This window comes from Leucoraja erinacea, chromosome 19 (assembly GCF_028641065.1).
Source record: "Leucoraja erinacea ecotype New England chromosome 19, Leri_hhj_1, whole genome shotgun sequence".
Classification (NCBI taxonomy): Eukaryota; Metazoa; Chordata; class Chondrichthyes; order Rajiformes; family Rajidae; genus Leucoraja; species Leucoraja erinaceus.
In genome coordinates this window covers 16,787,729-16,799,768 of record NC_073395.1, presented here as the reverse complement: position 1 = coordinate 16,799,768, position 12,040 = coordinate 16,787,729, and the positions used below count along the sequence as shown (strand labels likewise).

Sequence of the window (12,040 nt, the reverse complement as noted above, 5' to 3'; positions counted from 1 at the left end):
CACTGCCTCTATCACAAGGATGTCCTTCCTCAAATTAGGAGACCCAAACTGTACACAATACTCCAGATGTGGTCTCACCAGAGCCCTATACAACTGCAGAAGGACCTCTTTACTCCTATACTGAAATCCTCTTGTTATGAAGGCCAACATTCCATTAGCTTTCTTCACTGCCTGCTGTACCTGCACGCCAACTTTAAGTGACCGGTGTACAAGGACACCCAGGTCTCGCTGTACTTCCCCCTTACCTAACCTACCCCCATTGAGATAATAATCTGCCCCCTTATTTTTGCCAAGTGGATAACCTCACACTTATCTATATTATACTGCATCTGCCACGCATCTGCCCACTCACTCAACCTGTCCAGATCACCCTGCAACCTCTTAACATCCACTTCACAGTTCACATGTGGCAACCGCATAGTCTGTAGTCGCATAAAAAGTCACCTAAGTGGGACAGGCCCATAGGGCAGTTTCTGTGAAAGGCGTTCAGTAAATACCACAAAGCCCTGGTAGAAATGTAGAATTCCAAGGGGAAAAAAATGGACAATGGTTGTGTGGTTCGGTAACTGACCAAGACACAATGGAGAAAGTTCAATTATAGACTGGGGAGAAATATGTCCCCAAACTGTACCTGGTTATAAAACACAAAACCTAATTTTGCCAATGGCACAGAGGATTTAAAATATATTACAGGACCCTGCACTCAATGTTTACCAAGTCGATGCTCTTTATTGTAGGAAACTAATATTTTGGCAGGAAAAAGAAAGTGACAATGAACACAATAACAGCTACACAGGGGTGCAAGAAAAAGGGGCATTTGGGATGAAAAAAATTAGGTGATCAGGATTTGACATGTTAGAAGAAAAATTCTAAATGTTTGTTTTTATCATCAAGGACAGAGTTACAAAGCAATGAAATTGTGATAAACCTAGTTTGGCCTCATCTGGAGGACCACATCCTATTCAAAATAAAACAAAATTCTGGAAACACTCAGCAGGCCAGGTAAACAGAAAATGTTCAAATGTTCACGCAACATCTACGGAAAGAGAGTATTAATGTTTTGGGTCGAAAAATTAACTTTTTTTTTCATAGGTGCTGCCTTACCTTCTGAGTATTTGCAACATTTTATGTTTACCATGCAGATTTCCAGCATGTGCAGTTCTTTAAATAATTTTTCATTTCCCACTTCAAATTCTTGATTTGGGTAAAAATGTTAACATCTTTGAGGGGTTCCAGATGAGACAAATGAAGCGACTCAAGCAGTAGGCGGCAGTGGCAAAGCTGCTTCCTCGTAGTGCCATTGATCAGAGTTTGATTTAGATGTCGGGATTAGTTTAATTTTGAGATCCAGTGTGGAAACAGGCCCTTCATGCTGACCAGTGATCCTGGCTCTTTGATCCAACTTGCAATGCCGACCAAGATGCCCCACCTACCATCTACACATCCCACCTGCCCTTAACCCTCTAAATAATTTTTATCCGTTCAAATGTATTTTAAATGTTATGGTACCTGCCTCAATCAACTACCTTCATCTGGCAACTGTTTCCAGAAATCCTTGGTGTAAAAAGGTTGCCCCTCAGGTTCCTATCAATTTTTTCTCCTCCTACCTTAAACCAATGTCCGCTAGTTCTTGATTTCCCTACTCTGGACAAAAGACTGCACCTACATTATCCATCCTCTCGGTCTTATACACCTCTAAAAGATTCAACCCTCATTCTCCTGCGCTCCAAGAAAAAAAGTTATAAAATCTCAGTAGGCCAAAGGACATGTTTCCACGCTGTATATTTCATTCATTCAAGATAGCTTGGATAGTTAAGGACACTTAAAGAAAGACCACAGTTGTAAATTCCAGGTCATAACAATCTTAAAATGAGAAGAAAAAATATTTTCAAAAGATAAATGTCATAGACATCTGAAGGCAAGTGATGTCAAGGGCTTTGGAAAAAGAGCTGGAGAATGAGACTGACTGGATTATGATATTATGATTTATGGACTAAATGATAACAATTTTATGATAAAAATAAAAATCTCAAGCAGATTTCATTTCCACTGCCCGTAACTAAAGGATTTATTTATTTCAAAACAAAACAAAAAAAACATTTACTCAACAGGTCAGGCACATGTCTAAACTAAACTAAAACACTAAACTAAATGTGAAGAGTGTACAAATCGATGAGCTTTGATCATAACAGATGTATGGTTTCAAATTATTTGACAGACCGGAGAACAATTTTCCGCAAGCCGGAAGCATGGAAAAAGTTCATTCAAAAACTTTCAAAACAATGAATAAGTTGAATCAAAATATCTGCAGGACCCTGGGGGAAAAGGCAAGGGATGGCACTGATTGAACAGCTCTTTTGAAAGAGCTGGCATCAGCTCAATTACCATAATAAACTACTGCTCTGCTGTAATGTGCTGCAATTACCCAGCTGATAAGGTTCTCACCCAAATCATAAGCTTGAACATTCAAACCCTACTCCACAAAATCAAGCACAGGTGGTATACAGTAAAAACACAGAGATGCAATCTTTTCATTTTTCTCAGTCTGTGTTAAAGTGCTTTGTTCTTTTGAATGCCATTAAATCTCTTAACATTTGTTGATCCCTCCACAAGTACCAAGAAGTGGTTAAGGAAACAAATATGTTACTACCTTTCTCTGTTGAATTTAGCTTAGTTTAGAGATACAGCACAGAAACAGATCCTTCGGCCCACCAGGTCCGCACCGACCAGTGATCACCCTGTCTGCTAACACGATCCTACACACTAGGGACAATTTTCAATGGTTACTGAAGCCAATTAACCTACAAACCTGTACGTCTCTGGAGTGTGAGAGCAAATCAGAGCACCTGGATAAAACCCACACAGTCATAGGGAGAACATACAATAGTCAATAGTCAATTTAATGGTCATTTGGACCCCTAGAGGTCCAAACGAAATGCCGTTTGGACCTCCAGGTGCTGCCATACAAACTCCGTACAGGCAGCACCTGCAGTCAGGATCAAACCCGGGTCTCTGGTGCTGTAAAGCAGAAACTTTACTGCTGCGCCACCATGCTGCCCTATTGAATATAATTATTGGGAGCTCACATCAAAAATGCACAAAACTCATGGCAGCAGCAGCCATTATGCTCCCTACATCACCAGATGTGATAACAGAAGCACTGCAGGGAATGCTGCCAGGGCTAGAGACTTTAAGCTACAAGGCAATGCTCAGGCTAAGGTAGTTTTCCTAGAAACAGAGGCAACAAAGGCAAGAATTAAATCAAGATGTTAAAGGAAAATTCATTGGACTGCTCTACATTCATTGAAGATCAAGGCACTACCTCTAGTGCCAATGCCAATCGTCGCCAAAACACTGAACAAAAAAAACCCAATATGGGGCAAATGTGTGGACAGGGTTTTGGATCCCGTTTTGGATTGGCATACTTCTTAAAAAATTAAAGATGTCAACATCTACTTGCATCTCCATTACCTGGTTATTATAACATCACTTTTTCTCTCAGTCGCAGAAAAGTGTTTCCCTCACATTTGTATAATTCTATCGTGAAAGCTAAAGCTTTTTACTTCACAGTGTACCAAAATCGTCAGATGAGGCAGCTTACCAATATGATACAAGCTGATCAACATTAACTTTTTCTCCCTTCAGATGTTGTCATTTGTCATACAACAGTTCTTTGCTCTATTTTTGCAGAATCCACAGCCTTATCTGCATTAATCATTTGAATGTGCAGATTCAATTCCTACGATAGTTCAATCTAAACTTGTGATGAGTACAGAGAAGATTTATGAGAATATTGCCATGACCCTAGGGTCAAAGCTATTGGGAAAGGTTGGGCAGGCTAGAAACTTCCTGGAGCGCAGGAGTCTGAGGGGTAATTTTATCACGGTATATAAAATCATGAGGGGAATGGATAGGGTGAATGCAGTCTTTTACCCAGGATAGGGGAATCAAAAAACACAGGACATAGGTTTGAGGTGAGATGGACAAGATTTAGTAAGAACCTGAGGGGCATATTTTACACTCATAGGATGATGGTTAAGTGGAATGAGCTGACAGAGGAGGTAGTTGCAGCAGGTATTATAACAGCATTGAAAAAACACCTGGACAGGTGAAAGGAAAGGTTTTGAGAGATATAGGCCAAATGGGACAAACTTAGATGGGGCATCTTAGTCAGCATGGACAAGATGTGCCAAAGGGACTAGTTTCTGTGCAGTGTGACTAATTGTATTTCTACCCTAATGTTTTATACATACAGAATAAAACATTCATGGTTTGGGCCTTGTAGCCCATTGAGGCAACTTCCCTTGTTCAGACAACACTTCCTTTTAAGCAATTCCCCCACCATGTGCCTATCCACAATGCATTTGACCAGAACTATATTGATAGACAAGGACCACAGTGAAGCTTGACCAACTGCTTCTCAGGGTGAAGTTTGACCCAACTGCTTCTCAGGGTGGCAGATCATCCACAGGAGGAAATATTGAATCGGCCAGGCCTACGTACTTCCTGAGTTTAGAAGTATGAGAGCCGGTCTCATTGAGCATACAAAACTCTTCAAGATTTAATAGGGTAGATCCATATAGGCTGTTTTCCCTAGTTTTGTAGTCTAATATTAGGAATTTCAAAACATGAGGTAGTCTATTTTGGACTGAGAGGAGGGTGATGAACCCTTCCAGAATTCACTCCATCCAGGGTTGTGGAAACTCAAACAATGACTGCATTTAAAACTACGATTGATGGATCTCCAGAAATTAGAGGAGAAAAGGGACAGTGCAGAAAATGGTGCAGACATAGAAGATGAGCCATGATTAAGTAGAGTGGCGAAGCAGTATTTGAGTGGCCTTCTCCTCATTCCTTCTGTTAACACCGGACCTACATCCCCAGTTGCTGTTGCTCACGGAAATGGACCACAAGCACACTGTAAGCAATGATCCAGGCCACATCGACCCTCACTTACGCCCGATTTCGAGAGCGGGCTCACCTTAGGAGGGCGAATTTTGCAGATGCCGCTCCTCTGGGCGATAGGCCTGATCTTATTGATGTAGGCTAGCGGCTCGCTGAATTCTTCCCAACTCGGCTCGAACACCGGGCACTCGGGCGGCGGGATGAACTCGGAAAAAAATCCACATGACTGCGGTCTGACACCGGCGGGCAAGTGAGCGGTTCGGACACAAAGAGCGGCCCGGGGGCCGGGGTAGACTCAGCGTCGTACGCGGCCTGCTGCTGTTGCGGCCTCGCCACGACCACCACGCACGGCCGGGCCTCGGGGAACTACCCCAACGACAGGCGAGTCAGGGCTTGTCCGTTCGTCCCTCCCTGTAGGTTGCCAGCCTGGGCTCGGGCAGGGGCAGGGCCGCAGACTACAGACGGCGCGGACCCGAGCGGCGGCTCCACCGAGCCTGGCACCGCCTCACTCACACAAAGCCCGCCGCTCACAAATAGTCCCTCCGACACATCGCCTCCCTTGCCAGCGCGGCGGGGTCCGATCCGATCCACCACACCCCTCCGCCTCCACACGCCGCTCTCCTTCACATCTAAGCGCCGCCACGTGCTTGGGGATATTTCTTTAAACACCAAGAGTTGGATGTTTTGAAACGGCGGAAGGATCTGACGTTCCGCAGACGGATGGTTTAAAGATCTCCTTACGTCGCCCATTGGACGACGGTACAAAGGCACCACGCCATTGGTTGCAGCTGCTCATCGCCCATTGGCCGATGGTACAAAGGCACCGCGCCATTGGCTGTAGTTACTCAACGCCCATTGGCTACGCCGGCAAAAACAATGTCCGTCATTGACTGAGAGCGCATCTTACGATTGGCCCTCGCACAGTTCAGCCTCGAATTTTACGACTTGATTGGTTGTGGCTGCTCCCTGCACGAAAGGGTCCAGTTTTGCGCGCACACCCTTCGCAATTCTTCAAAGTATTCTTCGAATTCCCTTTTAATTCTCAACCTTTTTAGTCTTTTGTCAATAGTTTTACTCCCAGAGGATCTAGTTTTTCCTCAATGTATTCCACTAAAATCCATCGTAATGTTGAACTAGTCATAACATAAGGTGAGGCTAATTTACAGAACGGCAGTTTGTGACAATCATTTGAACGATTAGGGCCCACCTTTTTTGGCATCAATTTGCATGCTCTGCAAATAGATTTTAGGAATCCACAAAAAACATATCAGACATCCCTCAAACTTTTCAGTTTCCTTCGTCCCCAGAAGAAATAACCAAAATCATAAACAATTTGTTTTAAACGCAGGAGATACTTGGCGGATCAGGCAGCATGAGTGAGAAACTTTAATTTTCACATCAACTTTTTATCTGATTTCCAGTATCTGTAGATGTTTTTTCCATTTTGATTAGTTAGATAGCTTACATTCCTCACTCCCAACTCTGAAAAATCTTAAATACATCCTTCCCAATGCATTTGGAACGTTTCTAAAACTTGCTGCATAGAATTGGGCATATAATCTGACATACTAAATATTTAGCACCAGACTAAATGGGACCCAGTCCCACGGGAGGCCTGATCCCCAAACGCAACCCGTTCCCCAACGCAATATTCGACCACTCACCCGTTCCCCCAACGCAATATTCCACCACTCACCAATTTCCCACACAACCCGTTCCCCCAATGCAATATTCCACCACTCACGCCTATCCCCTCCCATCAAACCTACTCCTCCCTGTCCCTCTCTCTCTCTTCCCCCTCTATCCCACCTTGCCCATCACCCCAGATCCCTTCTACCACCTGCACTCCACCACCTCTACCCCTCTTTCCCCCTCCCTCCTTCATCCCTGTCCCTCATCCCTCTCCCTTTCCTTCCCTCTCTCCCCCCCCCTCCCCCCCTCATCCCTCTCTCCCCCCTTCTACCTCATCCCTCTCTCCCCCCTCTCCCTTCCTCATCCTTCTCTCCCCCCCTCCCTCCCTCATCCTCTCTCCCCCCCCCTGCTGTGGGCCGGGCTGCGGCTCTCCCTCGCCCGTGTAACGGTGCAGTGCGTCAGGGCCCTCCCATGCCCAGTGGGTAGACAGCAGGGCGGGGTGCTGCTTCCCCCCCCCCCCCAGAACTCAGCCTGGTTCTTGTACTCGGCCCGGCCCGGCCCTGGCTGCAGGCAGCCGAAGCACTCTGGGACCTGGGCCTCGAGGGAGCTGGGCTCGCTGTGCCGGAGGCAGGGTGAGGTTGGTGGGCGGCCGAGCCAGAGTTGCCCGCAGAGCTGAAAGCAGAGGCTGTGCATCAGGATGGCGGTGGCCGGGCAGCCCTCGGGGCGCTGGTACACCATGACCAGGTCCCGGGCTTGGGCATGACTCCAGCCCACAGCTCGGCCACCGCATGGGCTCCAGTCCGGGCCCCGACTTCATCTCCGGGCTCGTCCCTGACCCCGGACCCAGTCTCGCCCGCGGCTCCAGCCCAGGCCCCGGGCTCGTCCTTGGCCCGCGGCACCATCCTCCCCACCAGGTACTGCGCGGCTGCAGCTCCTCAGGCGGCAACGCCACTCCTTCACCATGGCGTCCTCCAGCTGATTGACAGTGGACGCGGCCAATCAGTGCGGCGATGGTGCCGTGACTGACAGGAGAGGAGAGCAATCTGCATAGCGGTGACTGACAGCAATCTGCGCATGCGCTGTTTTTACGATTTTTAAACCTTAATAACTTTTACTATATACCATCGATCGGAACTGAACTTGTTGCACTCGCAGCACAGGAGAACGGTGAGTAAGCTGGCGAAAAATCGTCGTGCTATCGCGTACCATTTTTGCGCAAATAGAAAAACCACGCACACCGGAAGAGCACAAGATCAGAGTATTAGTTATGTATAGATAGATAGATAATTCCTTGCCTTTGATTTGGAACTTCATAAGATCATGTGATTGGAGCAGAATTAGGCCTTTCAGCCCATCAAGTCTACTCTGCCATTCAATCATGGCTGATCTATCTCTCACTCCTAACTCCCTTCTCCTGCCTTTTCCCCATAACCTTCGTGCTAATCATGAATCTATCTATCTCTGCCTTAACTATATCGACTGACTTGACCCCCACAGCTTTCTGTGGCAAAGATTTCCAGAGATTCACTACCCTCTGACTAAAGAGATCTTTGATTTCCTCCCACACTCCATAGACATATAAGTTTGTGGGTTAATTGGCCTGGTATAAATGAAAAACTGTCCCTAGTGTGTGTAGGGTAGTGTTAATATGCGGGGATCACTGGTCTGTGCAGACTCGGTGGGCCAATGGATCTGTTTCCACACTGTATTTCTAAGCTAAAAAAGCCGTCAAAAGGTTGCAGCCAACACAATTACAGGAAAGTAATATTTACTATTGAATGCAGTAACTTGAATAATTCAGCGCGCAAATTAATTCCATTGTGCAAGGGAGTCAGTTTAAATTGTATAAACATTTATACTTCTGTAAAACATTTAGACTGACCATTACAATCGTTTTTTTAAGTGTTTTCAGTTCAGTCCATTGTCACGTGTACCAAGGTACAGTGAAAAGCTTTTGTTTAATTGATGACAATTATTTCTTCTTACCCAGTTCATTGCTCTAATCCAGGGACATGATTAAATGTGCTGTAGAAACAGTGATCCTGAGACAGAGTAAGCAGATCCGACGAGTGCTGGAAGGCCAGCCCCCCAAATGAGATATCATCTGACAAACCAACTCACTACGATCGAGGTCTAATCATCAAAAGCTGCTATATAGCAATTCAGTTTGAGACTTAAAATCATCAACTACGTAATTACTAGCCTCAAATACTTCTATTAGTTCTGCAAATTAATTATGCCTAAGAAATAAATAAAGATAAAAATAGACCATAGTAACAGGTCTGTGCTAAGTGGGAATTGCAAGATTTGAAAACTAATAGTTGTTACATGTGACAACATCCATGTGATGGAATACTTTCTACATCCCAACTTGGAAAACTACCTCAAAACAAGTGGATTCGTTGGTTTTGATCCATGTCAGTCCTAGAATTGTACAGACAGGAATGGGCCCTTAAACTCACATCAAAACTAATATTTTTTGCCCATCGACACTGATCTCACTTGCCTGCTAATCCTTCTAGGACTTGTCTTTTTAAATTTATGTTCAAACTTAGTAATTGTATCTAATTCCACCACAAGAATATAATTAATTGGAAAGGGTGCAGAGGATATTCACCAGGATATTATCTGGAATTGCAGACTAGTTAGAAGGAGAGGCTGGGACTTTTTTTTTCTTCCAAGAGTAAGAGGCTGAGGGATGACCTTATTGAAGATGCCAATATTATGAAGGGCATGGATAAAGTGAATGCTCGTGGTCTCCACAGTATAGAAGATTCTAAAACTAGAGCTTAAAGTGAAAAGAGAAATTTAAGAGGCACCTCAGTGACATTTTCTTTCCACCCAGATGATAGCCCATATCAGGAACGAACTGCTAGAGGAAGCTATTGAAGCTGATAAAATTATGACTTTTAGAAGATACTCGGATAGATATAGCTTGGAAGGATTAGAGAGCTATGATTGAAATACAGGTAAATGGGCCCAGATGCCAACTTGGTCAGTAAGAACAGGTTGAACTGGAGGGTCTGTTTCTATGTTACATAGCCCTGCAACTTTCTCTGACAGCAAATTCCAGATATCAACAACGGTAAAAAAAATCCATTGTAATAATCCTGCTGTAATTTTAGACAAGTTTCTTTACTATCCATATAATTACTTATTATGTGTAGGAAAGAACTGCAGATGCTGGTTTAAATCGAATTAGAAATGCTTGCAACAAAGGCAAAGCAGTTATAATGGGTGACTTCAATCTACATATAGATTAGGTGAATCAAATTGGCAGGGGTGCTGAGGAAGAGGATTTCTTGGAATGTATGCGGGATAGTTATCTAAATCAACATGTAGAGGAACCAACGAGAGAGCTGGCTATTTTAGACTGGGTATTGAGTAATGAGGAAGGGTTAGTTAGTAGTCTTGTTGTGCGTGGCCCCTTGGGCAAGAGTGACCATAATATGGTTGAGTTCTTCATTAGGATGGAGAGTGACATTGTTAATTCAGAAACAATGGTTTTGAACTTAAAGAAAGGTAACTTTGAGGGTATGAGACGTGAATTGGCCAAGATTGACTGGCAATTAATTCTAAAAGGGTTGACGGTGGATATGCAATGGAAGGCATTTAAAGACTGCATGGATGAACTACAAAAATTGTTCATCCCAGTTTGGCAAAAGAATAAATCAGGGAAGGTAGTGCATCCATGGATAACAAGGGAAATCAGGGATAGTATCAAAGCAAAGGATGATGCGTACAAACTAGCCAGAAAAAGCAGCATATCGGAGGATTGGGAGAAATTCAGAGACCAGCAGAGGAGGACGAAGGGCTTAATTAGGAAAGGAAAAATGGATTATGAAAGAAAACTGGCAGGGAACATAAAAACTGACTGCAAGAGTTTTTATAGATATGTGAAAAGAAAGAGATTAGTTAAAACAAATGTAGGTCCCTTGCAGTCAGAAACAGGTGAGTTAATCATGGGGAACCAGGATATGGCGGACCAATTGAATAACTACTTTGGTTCCGTCTTCACTAAGGAAGACATAAATGATCTGCCGGAAATAGCAGGGGCCCGCGGGTCAAAGGAGGTGGAGGAATTGAGTGAAATCCAGGTTAGTCGGGAAGTGGTGTTGGGTAAATTGAATGGATTAAAGGCCGATAAATCCCCAGGGCCAGATAGGCTGCATCCCAGAGTACTTAAGGAAGTAGCTCCAGAAATAGTGGATGCATTAGTAATAATCTTTCAAAACTCTTTAGATTCTGGAGTAGTTCCAGAGGATTGGCGGGTAGCAAACGTAACCCCACTTTTTAAGAAGGGAGGGAGAGAGAAAACGGGGAATTACAGACCAGTTAGTCTAACATCGGTAGTGGGGAAACTGCTAGAGTCAGTTATTAAAGATGGGATAGCAGCACATTTGGAAAGTGGTGAAATCATTGGACAAAGTCAGCATGGATTTACGAAAGGTAAATCATGTCTGACGAATCTTATAGACTTTTTCGAGGATGTAACTAGTAGCATGGATAGGGGAGAACCAGTGGATGTGGTGTATCTGGACTTCCAAAAGGCTTTCGACAAGGTCCCACATAAGAGATTAGTATACAAACTTAAAGCACATGGCATTGGGGGTTCAGTATTGATGTGGATAGAGAACTGGCTGGCAAACAGGAAGCAAAGAGTACAAGTAAACGGGTCCTTTTCACAATGGCAGGCAGTGACTAGTGGGGTACCGCAAGGCTCAGCACTGGGACCCCAGCTATTTACAATATATATTAATGATCTGGATGAGGGAATTGAAGGCAATATCTCCAAGTTTGCGGATGACACTAAGCTGGGGGGCAGTGTTAGGTGTGAGGAGGATGCTAGGAGACTGCAAGGTGACTTGGATAGGCTGGGTGAGTGGGCAAATGTTTGGCAGATGCAGTATAATGTGGATAAATGTGAGGTTATCCATTTTGGTGGCAAAAACGGGAAAGCAGACTATTATCTAAATGGTGGCCGATTGGGAAAGGGGGAGATGCAGCGAGACCTGGGTGTCATGGTACACCAGTCATTGAAGGTAGGCATGCAGGTGCAGCAGGCAGTAAAGAAAGCGAATGGTATGTTGGCTTTCATAGCAAGAGGATTTGAGTATAGGAGCAGGGAGGTTCTACTGCAGTTGTACAGGGTCTTGGTGAGACCACACCTGGAGTATTGCGTGCAGTTTTGGTCTCCAAATCTGAGGAAGGACATTATTGCCATAGAGGGAGTGCAGAGAAGGTTCACCAGACTGATTCCTGGGATGTCAGGACTGTCTTATGAAGAAAGACTGGATAGACTTGGTTTATACTCTCTAGAATTTAGGAGATTGAGAGGGGATCTTATAGAAACTTACAAAATTCTTAAGGGGTTGGACAGGCTAGATGCAGGAAGATTGTTCCCGATGTTGGGGAAGTCCAGGACAAGGGGTCACAGCTTAAGGATAAGGGGGAAATCCTTTAAAACCGAGATGAGGAGAACTTTTTTTTCACACAGAGAGTG

At 44.5% G+C, this 12,040-nt stretch overlaps 1 protein-coding gene across 1 annotated transcript in view; it reads right to left on the bottom strand.

Moving 5' to 3' along the window:
• Positions 1 to 5,655, bottom strand: part of kdm5a (lysine (K)-specific demethylase 5A) — a 112,170-nt gene extending 106,515 nt beyond the window's left edge. Inside the window, exons 1-2 of the mRNA XM_055650919.1 lie at positions 5,415 to 5,655; positions 4,982 to 5,199 (exon numbers count right to left, since the gene is read on the bottom strand). Of these exons, the coding sequence (XP_055506894.1) occupies positions 4,982 to 5,199; positions 5,415 to 5,655 (459 nt within the window). The remainder of the gene's footprint in view (positions 1 to 4,981; positions 5,200 to 5,414) is intronic.
• Between the last annotated feature and the right edge of the window lie 6,385 nt (positions 5,656 to 12,040).